At 39.0% G+C, this 27,827-nt stretch overlaps 1 protein-coding gene across 2 annotated transcripts in view; it reads right to left on the bottom strand.

Moving 5' to 3' along the window:
• MBP (myelin basic protein) overlaps positions 1 to 27,827 on the bottom strand; it is a 104,321-nt gene that overhangs the window by 16,027 nt on the left and 60,467 nt on the right. For both annotated transcript variants that reach the window (XM_085323752.1, XM_085323751.1), the window contains exon 4: positions 6,955 to 7,385. In XM_085323752.1, coding sequence (XP_085179878.1) covers positions 6,955 to 7,385 — 431 coding nt within the window. The remainder of the gene's footprint in view (positions 1 to 6,954; positions 7,386 to 27,827) is intronic.

Genomic DNA, 27,827 nt, shown 5'->3' with positions numbered 1-27,827 from the left:
AACAAGTTCATACAGTAAACAAGATGATAATTATTTGGAAAACAAAGCTACAGATAGCAGGTGTATACATCCTTTTATAATTGCTGACCAGRAAAAAGGAGAATGTTCCAGTCCTGATCAGAGGTAAAAATGGTGATTAGTAATGGTACATAATGCTGTATACACAACAAGCTTATTTCTTAAATGCACATTCTATCTCTCAGGTCAGTAACCCATTACTTGCAACTCACACCCCAAACCTCACACCCCAAAACTACTCTATCAGTTCTCACCCTAGCAAGGGTTGGCTAAATTCTAATTCTTTTCTCTGTTTAAAGAAAGAAAATGACTAAACTCTTGTACAGGTTTTACTGTATATGTAAAAAATATATTTTGCCTATATTACCATAATTTAATGGCAAAGCCTAATAGTAAGGGCAGTACACCATTACTGCATAGACATTGTTGAAAGACATATTCAAATAAAGCAAGCTATTAACTAAATACTATCAGATGTAAAGTTTCCAAGGATTTCCCACCCCAAACCTGAAGCTTGTACAGTTTCCAAGACATGTGCATTTTATGTTACGACAGAAGTGAAAAAGTAGATGCATAATGAGTGAAAAGCGAAACCAAGCTAAGGATCGTACTGGGTCTCCAGCAATAACTGAGTACGTTTCGTTAACATTTTTTTTTAATTGCTCTGGCTGATGTTCAATACAAACAACTGAAAATGGCAGCGGAGGAGTTTGTATAGCTCAAAAACAAAACATGGTAACTTACTTACAATTGAGTTCAGTTACTCAATTTAAGTGGAGACTATTTCAGGAACTATGTAAGATATTTTGCATCAGAATATAAAATCAAGCCAGTAACTGTCACTAATGATCTGTGATGATGGAAGTACAAAGGTCAGGAAAAAAAACTATATAACTTTTGCTGCAGTATTCTGTTAGAAAGTTAGTGTTTACCATTACATTATCTCAAAACAACTAAAAACCAAAATCATTAATTTTTGCATCCTTGCATGGAAAGTGCTAAGGAACTTAGTTCACCATTTGTAAGGAATTGAGTGTAATACACATGTGTGAGAAGAAAGAAACAATGTAACAGACTTTAATAAAAAGTTCCTTATTTGTAAATTTGCCTGATTTTCAGAGAGGGAAGCAAATATAATGAGAAACAGATTAACACTAGGAAAGCCTTCTGCTAAACGCCGAACACATTAATTTGATCTTCTGGGTTGGGGTTTTTCCCTCTCTTTTCCAAGAGAAGGCAATTTTACATGCTTAACCAAGTACATAGTGAAGCTCTTGGGTATATCATAGCAAAATCCCATCCAGACCTAAGCATCACCTGAGCTGTGGTACCACGCAGTAGAAGACCAGAGGAGCGGACACGGCGATACCAGCCCCGACACTGAATTCTTGGATCCCTTTGAGAGCACCTTAGTATCTCTCTTAAACAGATGATTATTGTAACAGCTTACCAACATGACTGAGGCTGAAAAACCATATTGGTGGGCAGAAGAATCACTATGATAGTAAAGACTGAAGCAGAAGTAGAGAGAGTAGAGCAGAGAAGACTCAAGTAGAAATTTAATGAAAAAGGGAAATGATTTGCTATATAATGACTAGACAGCGTGATCTTTAAAATACTGGTTAATCAACTGAAACGTTTTAGCCTGAACAAATTATGGAATACATTTCCAGATTCAAGATGGAAAATAATATAAAATACAGTATATTAATTTAAGTGCACAGTCTTTTCCTTGCCCTCTGGTCATGAACGTCTCTTCAAATTCCAGTACAAATCTCGATGTCCTAATTACTTTGTCCTATTTCTGAGTAAACCTTGCCATCTAAACATGCATCTGCAATTAGTCATGGCACCATGCATTACTAATACTGTCCCAAAAGTACTAACTAGTGCCTGCTCTTCCAAGCATCTCTTGCATGGCATTTAAACTAGTTTGATTTCTAAATGCTTCCTATAATTTATAATAATTGTTCCAGGCAGTAATTTTCCTGAAAATGGAAGAAATGATTTGTTCTAGTGCATTAAATAATGTGTTAAGTATGAATAACATATATATGGTTATACTTGTACAAATGTTAAACAAACATCTTAAGTTCACTTCTCCGGTTGTGTGTGGTACTTACCTGCTGGTACTTGCTTGTTTTGTACAGATTTTTTTTTTTTTTTTTAAAAACAGACAAACCCAAAAGATAGGCTTTGAGGCCTATCTTACAAATTAAATGACATTTAATGAAACTGGCAACTTAGACCTCCTTACTCATTTTTAGGCCACTCATCATCCATTACTACACACTATGAAAAGATGCCRGATTCAGCTCACAGTATTGTAAAGCGAGAACACCAAGTTTTACCACCTTCAGCTACTTAGAAGCTAGTCATCTCCTCATAGAAACTGTTATATTCAATTCCATCACATACATACACTGATTTAACTGAATTTTGAGGAAAGACATTCAGCCACTCTTTATGATGCTGTCTCCCATAAATAAGAATAGTTTGTTGCAAGTTCTGTTAATGTATTAAAAAAATTAAAATCATTAGTACACCAGTTTTGTGACTTAAACAGTTTAATGAATATATAAACAAAACGCATATAAAGCAAAAGATTAAGACAAAATTATTGTTACAACCACCATAAGATATATCAAAAAAAATTTTTTTTTACAAGCCTATGATTTGCACCACAGATTTTACAAAACGGTGTATCACAAAGCAATGCCACTCCCTGAAAACTAAGACTTAGAAATCGAAGATCACAGTAAGTAAGTATTTACTTTAAGCACATCATCTACTAGTCAAACTAGCACTGATCTGACTACTTTTCAAAGTCTTCATGGTGACAAATGTATTATATTTATTAAAACCTGGACAAAAAACATAGCGTTCAAGTCCCCCCCCTCCCCCACAAAAAAAAGAATATTCTAACAAATACATAGATCCAYGTCATCATTTAACAGTAGTTCCTAAACTTTTTGGTTGTGCACGTTTATCACAAACCTCTTTGTAGATCCCTGTGGCAGCTTTTGCACAGACTGCTTTACTGGGTTAGGCTTTGGGACTGTTGCTTGCAAACTGCTGYCCCTAAAGGACAGCTCTGCTCAATCCGAGCAGTGCCTAGGGCAGTACTCCAGGTACCTGCAGGAAAGGKAATCCCTGTGCCTGCCTTCCCTATTCCTTGCACCCAAACACCTTGTACATTGGGAAAGAAATACAGGAGCAAGGCTTCATACAGGAACATGGGAGAACATTACATGGTTACAKACAAACCTGAAGCAAAACATAGAAGAAGAGAAATGGCTTTACTAATACGGACTTTTGTCTTTCARTAAGTCAGCCAGCCAGGCCCTGGCCTATTACTAACCGTCCTTCACAATACTCCAGTCACAAAAAATGTAGTTTAGTAAGTTAATGCCTAATGTTAAAGCTGGACATAAAAAAAAATCGTTTCACAATCCAAACTTTAGTAGGAAATGCAACCCCCCCCCCAAAAAAAAAAAACCAAAAAAACAACAGAGTTACAGAAGCATAAACAACTAATTTAGTTGCAGGCCTTCTCAAAAAGGAAACAAAGTAGCACTCAGTACATACTGAAGTTGAATAYCGACTAGTACCTACGAGGCATAGAGATACCATCATTTTAACAAAAGCTTGCTTATACTCTTTACAAATGTTTAGATAAATACTCCATAAAGATTAGAGAGGAAATAATCTGTAATCACACCACTGTGTTGCATTAGGAATGCTTTTTAAAATGTCTGTACTGCATTTCTTTTTTTGTCACTCTTCTTCGAAACAATTAAAAATAAGCTATGTACAATAGCAGCTTTGTCTGGCATATTCTACCTTAAAAAAAATCTTAAAAATATAAAATCCAAACTGCTTTTGATTGCATTTCAGTTATCAATCAAATCTTCATGGGGCAGAAGGGATAATRACAAATGCATTTGCTGCCCCTTAGAGGAGAAAATATTTCTGTACATTCCAGTACTTCTATTTTTATTTACTCCCATGGGCCTCCCACACACTCTTAATTTAGCTTCAAGATTCCAAGATAAGGGAGAACCTGCTCCATGGGAGAAAAGCGGGCCACAGAACAGTTACTTCTTTGTTCCTGTCCCACCTTTCCTTACACAATAGTGCGTATTATTCATTMATGTACTTTTCAGCCCCGTAAGATGAAAATGCCTCCACACAGAATTTATAATGTGTTTTGTTTGAATGTCAGCCCTAAACACATACAAAGAGCAAGTGTTGTCTTTGCATTCCCGTGCTTGGTGGTGTGGGTCGTTCAGCTATATGCTCCTGCTGGGGCATGGGTTGGTTGAAAGAGGAAAAGACTGCAAGAATTTTGGCAGCCACAGCGCCGCTTTTAAAATGCCGCAAAACTTAACCACAAACAAGTACAAACAAACAAACAGTACATCCACAGGAACCTTCCTATTTCAACCCTTTGAAATTCATTCTTTAAGGTGCTTTTAYGGTATCTTATTTACCAAAACCTATTTACTTAGTGGAGTTTGGAAAACTGCCAAGGGACTGTATTATTCTTTTTTCAGCTAGTCCATGAATACCTTCAGCATGTTCTCTTTCTCCGACACTACAAAATTCAGCAAACGAGAACTATCTAGGCTTTTAAGTACAAATAAGACTGTTAATTAGCCATCTAGACTTCCTCTTTATACACATGTACAAATAAATGACACCACAAGCCTTCCTTGATACAAGAAACCAAAAGGCATTGATTCAAAGGCTAAAATAAATAACAGTTGAAACAGCTGTCTGTGGCACTTGTTCAGTATTTTCAGCACTAAAACTTTCCTATAATGGGTTCCTAAGATATATTTTTGTGTATCATCAACTTTATCAGCAATAGAGATGCTTTGGCACTGAAAGTCAGTGCTGATGTGACTAACTTCTGCCAAGATAACAAAACTTGTCTGTGCTTCCAGCTGAAATCTGCAAGTCAGGACTTTGTAATGTTCAGAGCAGATCTTCTAAAATTACTTTTGCCAAGTGAAAAATGCTAGAATTGTCCATAATTCTGTACTGTTTTGCAGACATTTAAGTTAGTAAGTGCCTCAAAGTAACAGTTTGCAGAACAGCAGAGTTAAAACAGATGGTATTTTTGTCCTCTAGTGTAAGATTATGCAGAGAGCTRTAAAGTATCATAGAGATCATGTTCACACCACAGCATAAAATACAGAAATTTGTACAACTTGCAACCATTTTTAGCCAACCTACTAGAACATGGTTTTGTTTGTTTTTTTTTATTGCTAAGCAAGAATGTAGGTACCTCTGTATATTCTATATGAAGAATGTAAATTTTTGGTATCAGTTCCTTGGTGTATATTTTTTGTTGAAGGATACAGTTTATGAATAAAACAGCAAGAGYTGAGCTAGTCAAGCAGCTCCCAGAATATAGCACTGTGAGAAACAGTCTGTGATACTTGCAACAATAGTAAAAGTGTTTTTCTTTATTCTCACAGCAGCTACTTGTTGCATATTTTAGCTACTCTAGGAACATTATCAACATCTTGCAGAAACATCTGTGTAACACTATGTTTGTAATGAGCATTGTTGTCCTCAGTTGTAAATTGGTGAAACAGAGATTAAATATACAGATTGCTTATTATTGGATAACAAGTGTGAGACACTTCTATAGTTCTGGTTTGAAGGTTCTAGGGTATTTTTCATCCAGTGCTCTTCTACGCATTACAACCACCCTTTGGGGCAGGGCTTCGGGGCAAGTTGTACTTCCAAGTRCAGGGCTGTGAGGTACAGTGACAGCCTGCAAACATCAGCTAGGCACAAGTCAAACAGCTTTAAACCAYAGTTGTGGCACAGTGTTCTAATGCAACACCTGCGATCACTTATTTGGGAAGGCTGCAAGTACTAACTCACCCACTGGCAGCATCACAGGTTAGAGCTGTTGAGTAGACAGCAAAGGTTGTCACAGATTATCGAAAAATTTGAGCCCAGCCAGCAATTATGAGCACTGCTTTTCGCAACACACAAAATTTGAGCAACTACATCAAACCACGTTTAGATAAAACAGTTTTCACAACCTTACAGGTGTAGTTCTGTTCAAATGCTTATGTAGCATGTGAGCACACAAACACAAGACTTGACTTATCATTTATATGGCAGAGGTTGCAAAGAACATGTCAAAGTGAACATGCTATTTTCATCCTTACCAAAGGATGCAGGTTAATCCTTGAACACGAAAGAATGCAAATCTCCTTTCATTGACATCTTTTTAAAATTCACAATGAAGTGTTTTGCTACATAATTTCTAACATGAAATGCTTTGAAATAAGTCTTCATTACCTATCAGGATAAAACAGCTCGACTATCTTATATACCTGGKATTCAGGATAGTATCTGCTAATCCACCTCTTCTGCAGTGTCATCAAATGACCATAAAACATGCTCTTGTGCAAGCAGCCTGAGAATACAGAATCTGGCCATAGTTCTTTTTTACTTTTCTAACATCTATTTCCAAGTCTGTTCCTCAGTTAGTGCCATACTAGCTAGAGATTGTCCTGCGTTTAGTGCTTCCATACAGTTCAGTTTTGCAAATGTTTGAAAACAACACACAAAAGCAGACTGAAGTTTCTCTAAATGGCACAGCACACAACTGCATATAATGCACTTCATTCAATGTTCATAAAAATGTCTATCGGTAATGTTTCTAGAGCCACCTGGCTTTCTGATACTCCTTGTTACTACCCAGAAATAGCTCATCACGTTTCCCAGATCTGTCCTTTTTTTGTTTTCAGATTAAAGCCAAGTATTAAATTGCACAACTGCAAGTACCCTCCTGCTGGCTAAGTCAACTMTTGCATTACAGTAGTTACACCTTCCTTTCAGTCCCACCCTTTTTAACTGTACTTTATTTTGCTGTAGCTGTGCAGTTCTCTATTCCTCAGAGCTCACCTTGCCCGAGCCCCTCCGGGGAACGTGTCTTTCACCTCCAAAGAATCTGCCCAGCGAGTCAAGTAGACCCGAGTCTCTGTGCCTTGGCGATCCGTGCCTAGCGTGGTCTGTAGTGCTCGCAGAGGCCATTTTTGATCCGTGCCGGAAAGAGGAGCGTTTTTGTGAAGCCATCAAATCCGAGTTCTCTGAAGCTGCTGCACTGTCCTCTTGGATGGTCTGTAGCTCGTCTGACTCAGAGGGCCGATCTTTGAAGGTGTTGTCCTCTCTCCCTGGGGCATCTCGGGAAAAGAGGCGGATCAAGTGGGGGCGACCGGTCGTGTCAGCTGGGTTGGCCTCCCGCCAGGCATTCTTCGGGTCTGCTGTGCCTTTGGGGTCTGTCACCGCTGGGCTCGTCGTGGAGGTCCCATTGTTCTGGTTCACATCTGCCTCTCCTGCAAACAACAAGGATGAGATATGAATACAGGCCTGTGACAAACAGAGCCCCGCAACAATGCTGCTTTCTCTGCCTTGCCTTGAGTTAGTCATTTCATACAAAACCCRTAATATGTGCGGCTCTAATGAAACTATGTTCTCGCCCCTGACAGCCTTTAGGAACATTAAGCTATCTTGGGATAGAAATGATGATGATGTTCTCACAAAAAAGTCTGCTGTCATTCTAGGTGGTTTTTTAAATTGGAAATATCTGTAAATAGATAAATACAGTTTATTAGAAGCACAGTTGAGGTTCATTTTATTTATGTGGGARGCTTCCTGATAAGGCTTTCAGTTACAATGTGTGGACAACAAAAATTCCAGTACTTTCCCATGAAAAGGGAAACTCCTAACTGTGTTCCCCACCCCTTAAAAGGGGAGGGGGGAAAGAAAAACAATGAAACAATGTTAAAGGACTGTGCCTCTCCAACTGCACATTTTCTCTCCAACTGCACATTTTCTCTCCATAACCTGGAAGCTTTCGTACCTGAGTGTTTTGTTCCAGTTTGGAATTCCTCATTCTTACATGAATCAAAAATCAAGAAAAAAAAAAAAAAAAAAAAAAAAAAAAAAAAAAAAAAAAAAAAAAAAAAAAAAACACTACTTAAATTGTCCTGACTTAAAAAAGAAGTGGAGAGTAAGTGGAGGCTGCCTGGCCTCACACAAAAATTTTCCTCCTGGATGATCTCAGAGTTCTATGTACAACGTCCTAGCGGTGATCCTGAAGGCCTGGTGCAAAACTCTCAGGTTTATCATGGAGTACTTGTGAAAAAGGGGGGGGGGAGACAAAAAAACAAAAAAACAAAAAAACACACACAGAGGAGCCCTCAGCCAAGAAAGGCACCAACACAGACCTGGTTGGTATGAGTGAAACGTTTGCTAGCTTTTTTACACGTGTGTTCTAATGTAGAATGCAAGTTCTACATTTTGTTTCTACCTGAAAAAAAAAAAAGTTATAGCACATTTAAATCTAAACATATAGTAGCTCCTTCTTTAAGCAGTACTTAAGCATCTCTACGCTTATAAGTGACTCCAAAGGAAACAGTACACACTGAGGAATATGTYTTATAACACCACAAAAGCACTCAGTAGCCTCCTGCTTGAAAAGTGATTGTCAAATTAAGACGCTTCTCATGCTCACGCCGTGTCAGACAAGATAAAGTTTTTTTTAGAGTTAACAGRACTCGATGTTACAGAGATAAGGTGGTCTGTCATATGTTACCTTCAGTGTCTTCTGAATTATTAAATCCCAATTTGATTTGGCCCTTGTTGMCATGAGAGGGTAGGACTTGATAAATACTGCTGTTTTCAAAGTACTCAGGGTTCAAGTGCTTTGCTGATTCAGCAGAGCAGTTTCAGATTTTATAGCAGTCATTTTTTATTGCTTTTCCTATCCGCATATGGCATTAAARAAACATTTTCTCATCTAGGCTCAGAATTATTCTGCAATTTTATGGATAGCCACACAAGGCAGTACTGATGGTTTCTGCAGATATATAGCTACTGTTTGTCAGGTTACAATTTGTTGTAGTCAATCAGCTACAATTCTGCACCGCTTTCCATAGAAAAAGGTAATATGCAATTCAATTATGCAATTTCAAACACTACCAAGATGATGTTGGGGAACTTCAAGAAAATTCAGTTAAAAAGTCTGAACGTATTTTTCAGGAATACAATTCTATTTAACCACTGCTAACTGTCACTTACAACCCCATCAACTGGGAAAATGAAAGTATTTGCTGACAACTTTGGGATTTTAGGTTTTCCCAGGGAGAGAAAATAAATTAAAAAAGGTGCTTTCAAACTAACTAGAAACTATTAAATCCCCCAAACAGATTTCTTGATAGAATGAAATAGAAAGTAACATTGATACATGGTACTTTCTGAAACTGCAAAACRTTTTAAACAGAAGCTATAAGCCTAGATTCTATACCATAATAGAAATTCATTCAAAGAGAAGAAAAAAAAAAAGAAACAAAATAGAAGAGCTATTGTATTTAATTAAATGCATTAACAAAACACCAGAGCATCTGCATACTAATATTTTTTACAACAGTTGAGCTTTGTGTCACTGAATACAGTTATTTGTAAGCAACAAAGAAGGGTTTTTGTGCCCTGAAAGTAGCTTCTCCCAATGCATACGCAGTGAGCTATAAAGTATAAATCTTTTGTGTATGCTCTATTTTAGTACAGAAAGCGTGCATTTAAGTTTTCCTCCAAATTTTCTGCACTGTCTTCTCCAGCTTTTAAAAATGTACAGCAGAGAAACATGGTTCATATTTGAGCTAAGTAATCAAAGTTTTCACATGCGTTTGGAGAAACAGATGATTTTAATAATTCCCGAAGAATACCCAGGACAGGTCATGTGAACATACTTGTTCATTTAGAAACAAATAGTTTGATTTCTTATTGTTAAAGAATGGCCTGTTATGAGTACAGTGCCTGTGATACTGATTCCCTTTCTATTTCTCCTTGCCAGATGAAGCTTTGCTTTGAAAAGGTTACGTAACGCTTTGCCAAGAGAGTTACCCTTCCTGCAGTGCATCAGTCGCTGCCCAGGGGAGAAGAGGGCTTCAGGCATTTTTTTTAAAATCCTCTTGTAAAATGGGTTAATTTTAAGTACAGCAGAACACATTGCTACAGACATTAMCAGAAGGCTATTACTGTGTGTATTTGTCTATTTACAGATAAGTGAATATAGTCATTGGAAGCTGTGCAAGGGAGCCAGGTGCCAAGCAGGGGTTCGGCACTTGCCAGGAGCAGCCGCGCGCGAGGAGCGCTCCCGGGGGCAATGCCACCTTCCCAGTTGCCCTCGTGCAACGCAGCTCTCGAGCCTGTGCACGTCGGTCGCACAGTGAATGAGCCGTTTGTTCCCTGCATCCACAGCAACTCCCCCCAAAAAGGAATAAAGACAGACCAAAGTGTCTGAACAGTTTGTTAATGAGACAAAAATTACGAAAATAATAAAAGTGCTTTTAATCAAGCAGGATTAAAACCAACCACTGTTGCCCTTATGAGCGGTTAGGCCCCATCGATACACTTCTCAAAACCTCTTTGTCCTAGTGCTCGGTTTGACACTACTGGTTTCTTCCTTGAGAAGCCAAATAAAGCTATTACATAAGCCTCAAATATGCTGGGACCATTCAGCCCCCGTGGTTCAAACTGTAATGCCTGTCAAGACTCGTGGAGATCTGTTTTATATAAAGAACAATCTCCGATGGAGATTCCTGGGAAAGAGATGTGCTCCCTTTTGGGTCACTTCTATGATTTTCCCTCCTTCAATGTAAGGAACAGTATTTGTCTCTTACTATTTAACACAATGAATTTCTCCTGTCTTGTCCCTTCTACGCTGAGACAACTGGGTAGTCAAATATAACGCAGTACAGTCTGCATAATTCTGGTGCAACTGAACTTCAGTATGTTACTGAAATGATGACACTAAAATATTAAGACAGACATCTAGGATTTTACACCAACTTACCTGTATTTATTCATCTGAGCAGCAGAAGAATGCACTTGACAGCTAAAAATTGCACAGGCTTAGTAACACCTGAGATTTCAGTATCTTCAGTAAGTTGTAGTAGTGAGCTGTGCATGCAGTGTCATAGCAACAGTCTCCCTTGCAGTACTTTAAGAGGCTGAAAAAAGTACTAGTCTGTAAAATGTGGCTTTTAGTAACGCTCCTAGTTATATCAAGGCATTTGGAAAGAATGAAAGGATAGAAAAAGCAAGTCTATGATCACCACATACGAGCTGCATTTGAGGTTCACTGAGTTCAAACTGCTTTAAGATAACAGTGTTTCTCAACATTTTGTCTTTTCTTTTTAGACAGTTAAGTTTTTTAGAAGGAACTCAAGGAATTACTTAGCAGGAAGGGTAGCATGAAGCACCGAAGGGGGCCCTACTTCAATTGTAGGTTTAGATACTATCATGAAGTCACATAATTTCATTTTTTCCTCCAATATCACACACTTCTCTTCAAACTCTAAAGTTCCTGAGTAGCTGAGACAATGGAGCTTTATGTACGCATGGGAACGAGGAGATTGAACATGAAGCAGTAATTACACACAATGATTGATAAACTATGAAAGCCAGGATCAAATACAAAGCAAGCCAATTCAACCCTTAATTTCCTTGGAAGCAGGATTTAGCTATCTGCTGCTCAGCAGCATCAAGTATCAAAGGCAAGCGTAGCAATAACTCTTTATGCTGTGGACTGGTGTAGGTCATCCGTCAGAAATAACAGGGTCAGTGGTGGCTTCTGGCCAGAGCACAGAGGCAATGGTGCAGAGGAGCGCTGCCCCAGCGTGCAGCAGGAGCACCTGCTGATCCAGCCAACAGGCTTGGAGAAGAGGGAAGGCGAGCAGACCGGTAACTGGTACAGTGTAAGGTTCAGCCATCAAGGCTGCAGATACAGGAGCTACCGATTAAAATCTTTGAGGAGGTTTTACTTCCTCCTGTGAGCACCAATGGAAGCACTATGGTACAATTTAGCTCCAGGTTTTTGACTTCGCTGCAGTAGACTCACAGCAGAAGGGAGGAGTGTCTGTAGCACTCAGGCTTCACTAAATAAATATTTGGGGAGAGGGAGAAAAGAATTGTTATTTGTGTTAAATTTAAGCTGCAAAACTGGATTTATCATTCTCGTTGTTCTAACATACTACAGACAAAAAACTGGCTCTCAGCCTAACTTCRCTAATGTGGTTAGAAGGCAATATGCCATCAGACATTTTATTTCACAGATCTAATTACTGGTTTTGTCTGATGTCTGTCAAATTGTAAAAAAAACAAATTTAAAAAAAAATTTGTTTGGAACAAACTGTGTATTTACAAAACAAACAGTTGGTCATAACTCTCTGACAACAACTAGACCTGATCTRTTGGTGTACTTAGCCATTACTCAAATATTTTCCCATTTCCTAACCAAATGAATGCAGAGAAAAATGCCATTATGCCGCCTTATACAACTTCACATAACTCTTATTTTTAGTCAAGATACCACTTCCATTATCGCCATCTTGCATACGTCCACTTTTAAGAAATAAATTCCATCCAAARGTAAATTTTGAGGATTAAATTTAGTTAGAAACACTTGAAATACTCAGCCTAAGGACAGAAATACATGACTCAAGTCTTTTATAACTCAAGACTTTTTTTTTTTTTTTTAAAGAAACTTTGATACCAATKCCTGCACTGTTTTTAACATGTAGTACTTCTGAATAACGCTTGCAAATTATTTGTTTAGATATTGCATACCTTACAATAAGCTGAATGTATCTTGAATCCTATGTGCAGTCAATACATTTTAATAGTATAGCGTAAGCCTTACATTATTTATGAAGTTCAGCTGGCAAAAGATAGTATCATGCTAGCTGGTTGCATCAGGTCCTCAAATAAAGACCTCTCTATAGTTTCAAAGTAGTTTTGAAGCACCAGAGGAATGCTTGCCTGCACAGGACACTCAGCTTTTCCTATGGACTGGTCAACCTGTAGACCAAACCTCCACAAAAATAAGGAACCATCTGCTAAGTGCAAAATGCCCTCCTCTGACTTTCCTCCCTTACTGTATACATTAGACACTATAAAGCACATGAGGATGTGGACAGACAAGCAAAAAGTGATGAAGGAGCCAATTCTCAATTCCATCAGTCAGTTCTATATTAATCTGATGAAGCGGTGAATAGCAGGTCCAGTTTGGCAGGATTTTCCTTATAATACATACTACTAAATAAATACACRCATATATAATACAAAGCACTAAAAACAGAATAAGGAGAGCAAAAGAAAAGACCTGACCCAGTATAGGTTCATAACTATTTGTATTGCTAACAGAGACTTATTTACTTCCATTGAGCTAAGCTGAATAAAAGACCAAGTTTAGTTCTCTGCTACATCTTGTGTTAACAGAGATCACTGGMGAAGCCTACTGAAAAGAATTTTACTAGTATTGATAAAGACACAACGCATTTTTAGAGCTGACATTTARATTTCATGACTTTGGACATGAGGAATGAAACTTTCATTTAAAATTTCGTAAGGAAAAGCACCTGACAAATGCTGCTTTCCTCTGAGTGCTTGATGGTTTATGGAACAGCAGATTTTARCTGTTCTATGCATACAATATTAAGTCACCTTGGAACCACTGTTCAACTCAAAACTGAGGGATCAAGGATCATCTATTAACCTTCCCTATTATCTAAGTGGTTGCTTTCACACAAAAAAGTTGGGGGGGGAGGAGTCATGGGAGAAGTGAAGTGCCAGTTCACTTTCTATCATGCAAGTACCTATCTGCAGGTATAGCAGGAGAAAAGAGGAACAGTATGTCCATRCTGCTTATGTTCTTACTTTGATGGAAATAAGTACTGGATTCACTCAAGCAAAATAGGAAGCATTATCTATACTGAAAAATATATGGAGTAGAAAGTTGGAATGTAGAAAAAAATCAAATTGCACAGGAGACTGACATTTAGGAATTCTTTCATAAGCTGCCAAGAACAGATATTAATTACAATACTCAAAAAAAAGTGTAGTTCCTCTCATTTTAGTTCTGATATTAATTCRAATTTCAGATCTGCTAAAACCCTGGAACATCTGACATGCTTTGGCATGACTTCGTAACTGGTTGTTTTACTAGCTAAGACACTTAGTAAAATCTTTCTTTAAATCGTTAGCAACCTTCTTTCCAAGGGCCAGTCAATGAAAAACCTACTAGCTGCCRCAGGTGTCTGTCCCTGTTCTGACATGAGAGGGGAAGAAAGCTTCCAACCTCACTCAATAGCTTCTTCTCACTTCCTTAAGCATGAWCATCACTACATAAGAGTGGGCGTGATCACAATCCTGAGATGCACCRTTTTTCAGGACTTCCATCAGCTACATTAAATGTAATTCCCAGAGTTCATGAAGTAAAATYTGAAAAACCTATCTGTGAAGTAGTGTCTCTTGAAGGCTACCAATATAGGAGAGGTGGTCTGCTAGAAACATTCTCTGTTACAACCACTGTTGATCTGCTCAAGAACAATCAAACCCAGCAACTCCATATAGCAAGCTACAAAATAATGAAAAATTGAAAGCTCAGCATTAGAGCAAAAAGGTAAAGAAATAATTAGATAAGACTCACTTACTTCCAAGAAAAGTTAGCTAGGGCAACTACTACCTTCCTGAATCATAGAATCATAGAATCAGTAAGGTTGGAAGGGACCTCTGGAGATCATCTAGTCCARCCTCCCTGCTCAGCAGGGTCACCCAGAGCATGTTAGACAGGGTTGCTTCCAGGCAGGCCTTGAAGATCTCCAGAGAAGGAGACTCCACAACCTCTGTGGGCAACCTGTGCCAGTGCTCYGTCACTCTCGCATTGAAGAAATTCCCCCTCACGGTCAGGCAGAACTTCCTGTGCTTCAATTTCTGCCCATTGCCTCTTGTCCTGTCACACGGGACAACTGAAGAGAGTTTGTCCTCATCCCCTTGACACCCTCCCTTCAGCTACTTGTACACATTGATAAGATCCCCCCTCAGTCTTCTCTTCCCCAGGCTGAAGAGGCCCAGCTCTCGCAGCCGTTCCTCACAGGGCAGGTGCTCCAGCCCTCTGATCATCTTCGTAGCCCTACACTGGACCCTCTTATTTAAGGATAGCTTCTTTATCTCATTTCAATGACTAGTTCCTGTATTTGTAGATAACAAATTGAAGAGGTAAAACAACCAGGACCATCTGTCTAATTTTGTATTGGTTCATTTAAAAATACAAGACTGCCTAAGAGAAAACACAAAAGCCTTCCATATGCTCTAAAACAGAATTACAACAGGCCTGTAAAAACAGGCCTGTTTTTACAGCTTTTGAAACTCTGTTTTAATATTCTGCAAAAACAGAACTTGTATGCAGCTATATCTAATTTTGCTGCTTCTGGTCTTCTAATACAAGTTTCAAGAGTTGAAGGTTTGCAGCTTGGGGACAAGAAAGGACTTTTATATTTTACTTCATCAGATTTATATTTGTTTTCTCTTTCAGAAGAAATGCAATGTTTTTCTGCCAAGTTTTGAACTGCCTCCCTTTCTTCCAGAAATTATGAAAAGTATGTCAAAAGGACATTTTATTTTTAAAGTACTGGCCTACTCTATGCATTGTTTGTACAAAACAGTACCAGTTTGCATGAGCTCTACAGAATCTGCTTAAAATAAATACTCACACTTTTCTTTCAAAACAGCAACAGTTTTTCCAAGGAGATATTTATACACAGACAAACTGTAAACTTATATGCAATGTGTCTCAAATTATGTTATTTTACAGCAAATATCATGAGTCTTGTCTGCTTTTCTAAGTTTGCCTATTTCACTTACAGGGACCAGTATTAAAAGCTGGATGCTGAACATAAATTAGGAGACCGCATACATTTATTCCTTTTATAAACGCCATGTCAAATTATGCATTATAGAGTGGTAAACAATAAGAAATACTAATTTTACAAGTTCATTTGGGCAATCAACAGCTTGATTTTTTTTCTTTCCCCTAAATTCTATGCTAGACTTCACTGCCCTACACAAAGTATTTCAAAATGTAACTGTGAACTATTACATATTACATGAGTTCTGGTATGAGAAATGCATTCCTTAAGTATCGCTCAGCAGTTGGTTGCAGTCAGTGCCCAGACTCTGGGTATTAACAGGAAACGCACATGGTTACTGGGGGCTGAAACATGCTAACATCCCACCACCCACTGCGAGGGGCTGCTCCCTGGGAGCCAGGTTTTAGAACTGCTGGAAGAAAAAGGGCATCATACCATCCCCAAACTTGCACACTCCCCTGCTATTTATGTCTATTAGCATCCTTTATAACCTCTTTTTTCTCCCTGAAGAAACAGCCCTTCACACAGATGCTGAGTTAAAGTAGCAAAACAAGTGAGGGCAGAAGCCACTATGGACACGTTGACAAAAAGAGATCTAAGAAARCTAGTTAGCAATGGGTAACAAACCATATGGATGCTAGCAGTCATCACATACCAGCCATACAAACTGTCCCATAACAGCTGAAACTTAAAACCAGAGGCACAACAGGGGATTCTGATTGTTTGTTTAGTTGGTTAACCAACTTTAAAAGTCACGCTGCCAACCAGATTCCTCATGCAAGGAATTAGCTGGTGGCAAGGAGGGAAGCTGCATACTGTTTGTGGCTCTGCTGAGCTGAATTCCTTCTCCTTCCCGTTTTAACTGTGCATTATAATGCAGGCTATATATATTGCTGAAATTCAGTGGTGCATCTTTGTAAGAAATTACCAGTTACTCCACCTGTAAGAAGCCTCGCAGAAAAGTTTTCTATCCAGACAAATTATCTCTGCCTTTACTTAACGGCACTGAGGACCTATCTCCATGTAAATGAGGCTACCTATTTGAGATTACTTGACACAAACCACAGGAAAAAGAAAACTGTGCTGGGCTTTCTCATTTGCCTCGCGGTTATATGGAAGCGTTGTACGCTCAAGCATACTTGTGTATAGAAACATGCAAGTAAAAACAAACATTCAAAAAGGTTTAAAATATTCTATGTGGGGAAATTAACGACGGTATGAACACTGTAATAAAAATGAAGCCACTTCACTGCAGTAAGCTGCCTTGCACTTTGCATGTTTTCACAGCTGGTCACTTTGTTCTCTCTGCCGTTGATTTGCAAYGAAGAGATGAAACGAAGCCCACACGGTGGCCTACCATTGCAAAAGAATGCAGCAGTGTAGGCCTGGCTTGCAGCCTCTCGCTCTTGTTTTCTAGAAATTCTGGCATTGCCTCCATTTGCTTAGGGTTACAAAGGAGCACACAGAAAACAAGAAAGCCTGTGGTTGAAACCAGTGGGWCTTGCTATGGCAGAAATTTGGAATCTATGAGAAGCATGTGGCAATTCTCCACACAACCCGCAGAGTTTTTTTTTTTAAAAAACTTAAACAAAAGAATTTTATCCACCCACCAATTTCAAAGAAAAATGTTCCTTTGTGTTACAAAAATATATATAGGTTTGTTTTAAGATTAAGTATCTCAGAAAGAATCCTCCCACAGTAAAGTGAGCTGGGGCATCATTGTAACAAAAATAATCTCATGTACTTGAAGTAGAGAAACTAAATCACCTGGTTGAACCATTAGCATTTGTTTCCTTTAAAAATTTTTGACTGACTAGTATTAAACAAAGATTGCTTGATTATTCATCTCTGTCATCGTCATACTGAGCATGAAAAATTGTTAGGCTACAAAACTTGTCCATGTCGGAAAAGAATAAAAGCACGAGTAATGTTGTTGTGCTATTACTTAAATCAAATTTTGCAAACACACTTTTTTTTAAATTTTCCTTAGCAGCTATAGTTTTCTGATAAATAACCAATTTTTGTCAATGCAACTGAATATATAACAATGTATTTAGATTTCTTTTGTAACACCATAAGAAAACAAGGCCTTAAAATGAGCAGAGAACAYATTTTGGTGAAATGGGAGATATAACCAGACTGAGCCAGCTGGTTTAAAGCAAGTCATTCAGAGAATGATGAGCAGCATGAAAAAACAGTTGTAGAATATATACTCATCACCTTGCTTGAAGAAAGTGCTTKATAACATTACTATTTTTTCTTGATCGGAGGTCAAGTCTCTTTGTGGTAAATTATAAATTATAGAATAAAATACAGTTAAACATTAACCAAATAGGATAACTTTAAGAAAAATACCTGGATTAGGACCACATGAAAACCACTTACAGCATGAGGCCTTAAGCCCTTATCCATACAAACAGCTTTAGCCCGAGTAAAACTGTTAATGTGTGTTAAGTTTTCCCAAGACCAACTAACTAAAACTAACTAACAAAACACTTAAAGTATTGCATATGACCTCTTCATAGGTTAAAAAAAGAAAATACACATGCTTCTAGCTCCCCTAAAATACTGCAATAATTTATTGCTTTGGTGGCATCACTTTAAAGTTTAAATTCCAGAAGTGCTTTATATAGAGCAGACCCAGGGAAGTAACCTTATTGCTCTGCTCTACAGAGAATAGCACACGTGTGCTCGGTAGCTATAAATTATTTGCAGAATGCCTTAGTCAGTATGCTTGAAATCTTCCAGCATATTTCAGGTTCACCATGCTGTACCCGTGGTTTTCTGCATTTTCACCATTGATATATTTTAAACTGAAGCTTTAAACAGTAAAACCACTTGGTCCTAGAGAATCACAGTCGCTATGAAATCGCACTGCAGGGAGCTGCTTCATCCCATAGTCTGTAGAAGACTTTACTCCTGAAAAGTCCAAGAGACACTGTGGTGCCACAAATGAAACTCAGATTATGAAATACTTATTTGCTAGTATTTCTGTAAATATTTGAAATGAGGCATAAAGCAGCCTGTAGTCCAGTTTATATTGTGTTAGACCCTTGCTCACACAAAGCAAAAGGAAAGTTCCAGCTATATGGAGGTTGCCAAAAAAAAAATACTCAGCATCTTTTAAAAGCCAAAAAGGGACTGTAGAGATGTTCAGAATTGCAATTTAGACAATTCCTCAACTGTTAGACAGTGTATTGGTCTCACATTATCTTCACTTTGGAATCAAATTTTCACCTTGTGTCTGCGTTGGCAAGATCGAGGAGTAAAAGCAAGCAGGATTTTTTTCCAATTCCATACAGTTCGCTTTTGAAAAGTCATTAAACACCATAGAACTAGGTATTCACATCCTGGAAACCAATGGACTATGAAAAGTAGAAGTCTAAGAAGATTTATTCTCTTAAATTTTAAACTTTGCTTTTCCTTCCTCTACTTAAAACACTATCGTCAAAGTGATGATAAATCCATCATCCACAATAAGCTCTCTCCTGGCCCGCTGTCCCTCCTCGGCAGGGCCCCACGCATTCCTGCAGCTCTCTATCATCAACGTAGCCAACTCTCAGCTCCTGCTAAGTCCTGAAAAACTCCTCCTCCTGCTTAAACGATAAGCAGTTAACTCCGAATTTTGAAAATACAATAAACATTTCACAGATGCATTACTTTCAGGATATTCAGTGTTTCAGTTTTTAGTTTTTGGCAGCTTGACAATGTTTACTCAGTACCAGTTTTTTAAATATATTCCTATTATTGGGCTTTGAGAGGACAACCGTGAAAATGATCATCCTGAGCTTTGAAGATAAACACAAAAGCCAGGTTATTCAGTTGACAGACAAATTCCACATGCTGTTTCCAAAGTCACATCCCAAACCCCCCAACACCTGAGTGAGTTTATGACAAGGGCGTTGCCAGAGCACATAATCCCTTGGCCTGCWTTTGGTCTTACAGTTGAAAAATCCTTCTCCTGATATTGGGACAGGGAACACAGCACCCGAGGACCTTGCATCCTACTCAGTACTGTGAAGCAAAGGAACTGCATTTTTGCCTCATGCTCAATCCTGCTTGTCTAAATGGCTTTGTTTGGAAGCTGCATAATGAAGTACGTCAGCACAGATCTAGAAACAGAGCTTATTTAACTGCTACAGCAGAATAAGCAGAGGGTATGAAAATACTGTAAAATATATAATTAACAGAGGGCATTTTTAAAATACCAGAACAGTTCTAAGGCTTTCACATGTTTATAACCTGCGCGCGCGCGCACACGCACACACACACACACACACACACACAAAAAAAAAGAGGTAGTTTGGATCATATAACAGTGGTAAATTATTCTGAGCTTTCTTACCATTTTTTAAGTTCAGTATAAAAATTTTCTTCAGTTACAAAATTTAGTATCCACAGAAACATTTTTCAGAAGGAAATTCTAATATATGCTTGAACAACTGATACTAGATTTCACCATCTGCCTGCCTRGGAAAAAGATACATTAGAAGGAAACACTATCTCCAGAATTTATCATAGGGTTTACAGCAGGCAATATCTTCGTTAAAAGAGCCTCAAGTGCAGTCCTAAAACCAGAATAAAGAATACTTGAAACCAAGCAGGAAGTTCCATCAAATGCAACAACGAATACAAAGGGCTAAAACAGTCTGAGCCAACTGAATTGGCACAGGGTCTTGCACCAGAATTCTTCCACAGAAAGAATCTAAAATAGTGGCAGACAGCTGGGAATGAAATATTTGAAAGAAAAATACCACAGGGATGAGCATGTCTTTTGATGACTGAAAGGTTAAAGAGAAACATGAACTCAAGTTTAGAGCTAAATACTAATGAACTTGTTTATCCTTCAAGCAATTCTGCRCATCCGCAAGGGAATCAAGAAACAGGCTACAAAAGGTAGCATGGAAATACTACTGAATTGAYGGTGAGCCACAGAATCCACAGTATGAATTTAAGTCTTCCCACCTTGAAAGGAAATACAGCATTTGTTTTTCAAATTTGTCACACCATCCTGCTGCTCATCCATATCAAACAGCCTCTCCCTCTTCTGCCCTCCCACATCAGTTGCCTGCCCTTCCTCCCACCTACTCTTCGCTACACTCTGGGTCGAAAGCTGCTGTCCGAACCTCTCTGCCATGCAGTCTATCCTGCTTCCACAAACCCATCTACACAAAAATCCTCACCAAACTGCTGGAGGCTTTGGCAGACTTCTGGAAAGAAACTCCAAATTCGTCTACAAAACATGRTTGCAAAGCCCACCTGCTCAGTTCCAGTCACAGCTGGCAATAGCTGGTACAAGTTCATATTCACTTTTACCTCAAGACATACTCACTTTTAACTCAATAACAGTTACAGAGTAAAATGCTGCCTCTTTGAACTTTTACTGTCAAATGCTTTAAAAACCATGTGTACCTTAGGTACTAGAAGTTACCAAGGCATATCTACATTCAACAGATTCCCATTTTGAAAATACCACATGTTTTTTTCCAGTTTCTCAAACCCTTCTGCTCTGGATTAACAACCTCTCTCTATATTAAGTCAAAGCCTTTACAGTCATTTCACCTAAGGTTTTCCAGTAATATCCCATCACCCCTCTACAGTCACCTTCTAACAGATGTCTCACCAACTCTTAACTCTATGATACTATGATTGCTACCAGTTGGTAGCGCAGATTGATCACATTTTGAAACTGTCTTTTCTGCACTGCAAGAAGAAATAGCTCATTTCTCATCCTTTCCAGAGCAGTTTAAGTGGCTGCACCAATACAACATGAAGATCATACAGTGATGCTTCCTCCATGTCTGCTCCTCTGGTAGTGCATCAAGGGAAAACAAAGCCTTTCTACATTGCCAGGGGTAGCAAAATCAAAGTAGAGCTCTAAAAGTAGTACCAAATACTAGTACCATTTGCACAGTGTGGTATCTCAAAGTTCTGGAAGGYATACATACTTACATGAGCTTTTCTAGACCAAGAACAAATTTGCTCAGCCCATGCATCAATTCGAAGTCATCTTGTCTGGCATGCTCTTTAGGCCAACTGAAAGCTGTACAGCTTCTCTAAGCCATCAGATAAGAGTTTCAGTTTGAAGAGCTCCTGACAATTAGCTGAAGTTAGYAGTTGTTAATGTGGCCATCTGCAAGCAAAATAAAATGCAGACAAGCTCCATGTCAAACTACATGCTTAACCTGGACAAAAGTGGTGGTGCATGGACCACTGCCAGTTCTTCTCAGGTTAATTTTCAGCACACAGACAGGCAATAACTAACTCTAGCATGTGACACATCTCTTTTACGCTGTAAACCCTATCAGCAAAGACAGCATACTTGGATATCAGACTTTTTGTATTAYATTTATATTTACTTTTTGCATGCTAACTGAGAACATAAAAATAAAAATTCTCTACATATCTCACCTTGCCCTCCCTTCCTGTCATGCTATTTTTGCTTATTTCAAGGTCTTCTGTTGTCARCTCTGCTTGTGGAAATACCACCCATATTTCACTGTACAATAGTGCTTTATCCTGATACCAAACTTTTTTTCCACACACATGTAGATAATGTCCAATCTCTTCTCACACACACCAACATCCTGCAGACCAACTTAGTAATAACACATGCTATAGGCTGTCACAAACCAATCCTTCTACTAATCTTTCAGTGAGGTTCTTTTATCTGGTGACTGTTCTGCCTAAAACATCTAAAATAAAATCTTCCACAAACATCTGTTTGCTGAATTCCCATAAGTACAAGCAAAAGRAAATCTTGATTTAATAAAATCAAATTAATAGATCTGATTCCTTCCTGCAAGCTGACAATTGCTATCAAATAAATAGTAAATATTTTTTAGATAAAARTTACAATAAGAAAACTCACATCTATGCTATTCCTCCTTTCTATAACATTATACCTTTCTGCCTCCAAGAAGTCCTAAAAGTTTCCAGTTGCCAGTTTATTTTCTTCCAGGTTATCTTTCAGTTTATTTTGTCTTTGAAAGAAATATTTTTTTAGGGTCTTAATCCTGTTTTAACTCTCCCTAGAACGCACAGAGAACAGCTTCCAGTTATACATACATGTACTAAAACCAGSCACGGCATATTTAATACCAAGAAAAGCAGAAACATTTTTATTGTGGTAAAAGGCAATGGTGGTAGTGTCAATYACCATCCCTATTGATGCAGCCAGAAAAGTCTGTTAAACTAAGGAAAAATGAAATTCTCCGTGGAATCATTACAGCACATTCACATGGAAACATTTTGTTTAAATCAGTCACACTAGGAGAAATAAAGCAAATCTCAGGGAAAACCTGAATCCTGTAATTCGGGACTCAAAATTCTCAGGTSATGGAAAGACAAGGTAGCGGCGCCTCGGAGCACATCCAGGGAGCCCAAAGAGGGCTGRGTACTGTGGGAGTACCGGCCTTCCTTTGATAAAAAGCTATCAAAATTATGCAACTCATCAGATAACTGAAGATTAACATTTAGATATGAGATAGATGACATATACCTAGCATTTCTGTTGAATTTTAGCTAAAGTTGTATGATACAGCATGCTCCTAATCAGAAAATATCCAGGACATTATTAGGAAATCCGAAAGCTGTATAAGTAAACGTGTGGACACACAAACAAAGTTCATTCCTTCCTTAGAGCTATCTATAAGAACAGGCTTTCAGATTCCTGCATATTTTAGTATCTAATCTCAGCTGTCTAAAGTCTTTAGAAGCTCCATCCCACTCTTCACCATTACAAACCACATTATACTACATCTATTAATAATCTTGTTCTCATGAGCTGTACACAGGAGGCCATGCTAGACATAYCTTTTATCACTGATACTAGACTATAAAAAACAAGAGTTTTTTTTTTAAAAAACATTTTAACATTTTTCTTCCCTATTGAACTCTTGTGAGCTGTACCATAGTTCTAAATGTGACTCAATGCTATATGAAGAACAATGGTGACAAACTGTATAAAACAGCGGCAGTGATCGATGGTACTTTACACAATATCTGCTTTTCAGTAGCAGCATTCTAAGAGTGAAAAACTGCTCACACAGTACCAAGCCTTGTACCAGTTCGTGGGAGTTACCGCTATTAAAAAAAAGAGAGGGAAAAGAATCCACAAACTTAATTTATTTTGCTATTTGAGTATGTGTAAAATCACTTTTTATGGGATGTAAAAATATGTTCCAYCTAAAGAGATACTAGTTTTGAAGACTAAAATGGTAAACAGTAAGACAGAACTGCACATTATCTGATTAAAAAAAAAGAACTGTTATGTACACTTTTTTACAAAGTGCAAATTAGGTATGTCCCTCCCAGTCCCCCCAGGAAGCACAAGAATGAGGAAACCCACCACTTCTGGAAGACTTTGTGGGGAGCCTACCAGCGGTTCTCCGGGTGCCCCCAGAAGGAGCATCGCTGAGCAGCGTGCGCATGCAAACGGAGCCCACGCGCCCCGCATCCCCAGGTACCCTGGGGGAACGTGCAGCCCCGTGAAGACGGGGGCACCTCGCCTGCCTCCCGCCGGCAGGGCTTGCTCGGCGCACGCTCCAGCCCAGCGGACRGGCCGCGGGCAGCACCGCGCTGTCTCGTGGCGCGCAAAGCCCGCTCGCCCCTGGAAGCGCCTCGGTGCTGTGTTAACYCTGGGCACACGGCTTTCAGGTGCCAACTATCCAGGTAAAGCAGCCTGCCAAAGACCGAACAACCAACGGCTCTAAACCATGCTCTACCTGTGTACACATGGCAARAAATGCATGTGCGTGTCTGCAACAGGTGTGCAAAAGCACAAGCCTCCGTGCAAGCCTCTGCACATTACTGAAATGAGCAGAGATAACTATTTTTGCCTCCGTTTTTACAGGCAGAAGCTTTCATTTTTCTGCATCGCGGGAAACCACGCAGGCAACTCATGTATAGAATGCTCTGTAGAGAGAAAATGACTGTATTAGTGTTACCTCTGAAAATAAAAGGTCAGTTGTTTTGCAGGTAAATGCTTTATGAACATTTCTGTATCCATAAATTGCAACCAYTTGACAAAATAAGAAGTTTTCCCTATTCAGAGAGTTAAACTTGCCTTGTTTGTGTCCATACTATTCCCCAGCAGGTTATCTACTATCCTTTGAGAAAACGTAAATGTAAAAAAAATCCTGAAATCTATTTTATAAAGCCCTTGCAATTTGATTCAGTTTCTCAATTTTGTAGGTAGCCCATAGTAGCAGGTAGCCCAATGGACTTTAGTTACCCTGAGAAACTAGGATAACTAGCTCTGCCAAAAGGGTGCCACAGSTTTGAGGCTCAGCATACTGGAGTGGGCAGCAAGAAAACTGCCTGCATACCACCAGATCTGTGCTCGTGGTATACAGACTGTCTCAATTTTTTCCCCCCACAGAAAGCCCAAACTACAGGAAATCAAAAGATGATGGCTGACAGTTGACAGAGGACAAAGAGCAAACAAAAGATATGACAAATAAAAGCAGCCAACTCTAGCTTCAGTAACCGAGAGGAGCAGTTTGAAAACCCATGAGCCAAGGCTATCTTTGCCAGGCTCCTGCACGCTGTAACCTGGGACAAGGCTGCCGGGAAGCAGCTCGGCTGCGAGGGAGCACAGCGAGAAGCCTCCAGGGCTCAGCAGCCTGGGGTGCTTCTTTCAGCACTGTGGGGCTGCCCGTGCCCAGCCTGGTGCCTCGCTGGCCCTGGCCTGGCCCCGTCAAGTTGCCCCACTGCCACAAACTGCTCTGGCGATGCTGGGTAACTCTAGRGCTGTGCCTCTCCCCAGCGAGGCCCCTGTCCTGCAGTCACCCGTGGTCCCTTCTCACCGTCTCTGGCTGAGCAGGTCATTTCTGCTGTTCCCTGACAGTCTTCAAGCATCAAAACTCAGAAAGCAAATGCATTTATTTTGGAGTCCTAATTTGTTATCTTTGGCCTTCAACTGCTGCTGAAAGAAAACTGATCAGTCTTCAATCTGTGGAACATAAAAAAATGCAGAATTCTGTGCTGCTTCCATCTGCAATGTCAACTTATGCAGAATTGCCTCCAGTATATAATAAACTATCCTAATTACATAAATAAAATATGAGTGCCTTGGGGGAGGGGTTCARCCTTCAGGATCTCCCCCATCTAGCAGCAAAGCAGCCCCCTGGGGACGTAGTATTGTCTCAGAAATGRAAGCAAGAGAAAGCAATCACATCCTGATTAACAAAACAGGATATTTTCTTTTTACAAAAGCCAAGTAGTCCACAATTAGGACAGAAACTTGCAATTGCAAAAGCCTAGTGCTCTCAGTGCTCGCGTTTCAGAAAGTGTCATAAAGAGGCATTTACTGAAACAAACTCCCTCCTCCCTGCCCACACCTCCTCTTGACAATCCTCTTTGTGACATTAAATAAGACAGGCCCATCAAGCAACAAAGAAATTAGGAAAGACCTAATATTTGGAATAGAAGAACATCCACCCAGTTTCTGAACTGAGAGATTTGCTACACTGACAATGAAAATATTGTCTGTGTGCCTGAAAGGAATAAAATTATGGGCCATATTCTTTACAGCTAGCTGGTACAACTTGGTTGAAATCAGTAATTGCCAAACTATTCTCTAATTCCTACTGATGGTATGAAGTGGTGTGTTGCACTCCATATAGAAAATGAGAAAAAGGTACAAGATAATTTGATTTGGAACTGTACTACACCATTATGTTGGCAACTGCTTTTTTAATACAAATCTAATTTATGATTTGTTACAGTTTGACTAGATGATTGCAAGTTGAAGTCATGCTGGTTACATTTTTTTCCCCTGCTTCACTGACAGGTCTGCTACACTTCAGAAAAGGCTTCAAGTCTCTTGATTACAGTAGAAGTGCAGAGAGGGTATTCTCCATTTAACTAATGCATTACTTCTGCAGTCCTTTAAAGTTGTAAGGGGCTGCCTAAGCGCTAGCTACCATCATTATCATAATTAACCAACAGAAAAAYTGCACGATCTTTAGCCAGTGTTTTGCTTGCACTGTGGTACAGATCTTACTTCCTTTAAAATTATTTTGACTGGATTACAAGTCACTTGCCCTCATTCTAGTGGTGGGATCTAAGACATCCAGGCAGTTAATATAATAAAATTGGATAGATGTATAAAAACAACCACAAATCTCAACAAACTTTTTTCAAATTTTCTGTAAAAAAAAAAAATTGCATCTGTACAGCTGCAAGACAAGGTAGACCCATGAGATCTCAGATAAACATAAYTTACTAGTTTTTGCATAAAATAAGGAGCCTTTTGTCACCACTATTCTGCATGCACACACGCACAAATCTGATGTAATTAGCAAACCCCAGCCCACCGCTGCTTGAAGAAAGGCAATTCCCTTAAACAAGCTCTGAGCCAATGCACACAAGTCAGCAAAATGCAAGAGTGGATGTATTCGATGCAAAGGCAACACAGGCTGATCAGTGCACCAAGTTACGTGCTGCTAGTGAAGCTGCTCACAGCAGGGATGCACTGCCCCTGTAACACTATCTACATTAACATAGTATTAATAACTCAGGAATACCTGAAGCACTAAGTCTGCAAACAGCTACTTATCTAGTTCAAATATGCCTTGAATTGTAGTCAGAGAAGTATTCTAACTGACAAAGAAAYATAGATAAAAGCTCAGTGATTGGAGAAAGGAAATTTATCCAAAAGAGACTGACTTTGCATGCTTTGTTACAGCAACTGATACACAGCAAAAAGCTCTGCTTTTGAAGAAATAATGTTCAGTGAACACCATCACACTTGAATGCTGACTGAAGAGATGCCAGTGATGCCAGCAATTCCAGAGAAAGAGCTACAGCAGTGTCYTTTCCTCTACAGAAAACCGTTTACCYTAAATGATTTGTAAAAAGCCTTAAAAAATGCATAAGAGTGAAACCTGACCAAGCAGATATCRGGGACTACTTGCTTCACCTATAGAATAGGAATTGCTTAGTATCATGACTGAGAATCAAGGTGATACACAGTGGGGAAAGAGCAGTCGTATTTTCCAAGCAGTCTTAATCTTTCCTAGATCTATTATACACAAACTCTAAACTGACCAAGAGCAGTAA

Source organism: Rhea americana, unplaced genomic scaffold (assembly GCF_003343005.1).
Source record: "Rhea americana isolate MKP2758 unplaced genomic scaffold, rheAme1 scaffold_87, whole genome shotgun sequence".
NCBI lineage: Eukaryota > Metazoa > Chordata > Aves > Rheiformes > Rheidae > Rhea > Rhea americana.
This window is presented reverse-complemented; position numbering and strand designations above follow the sequence as displayed.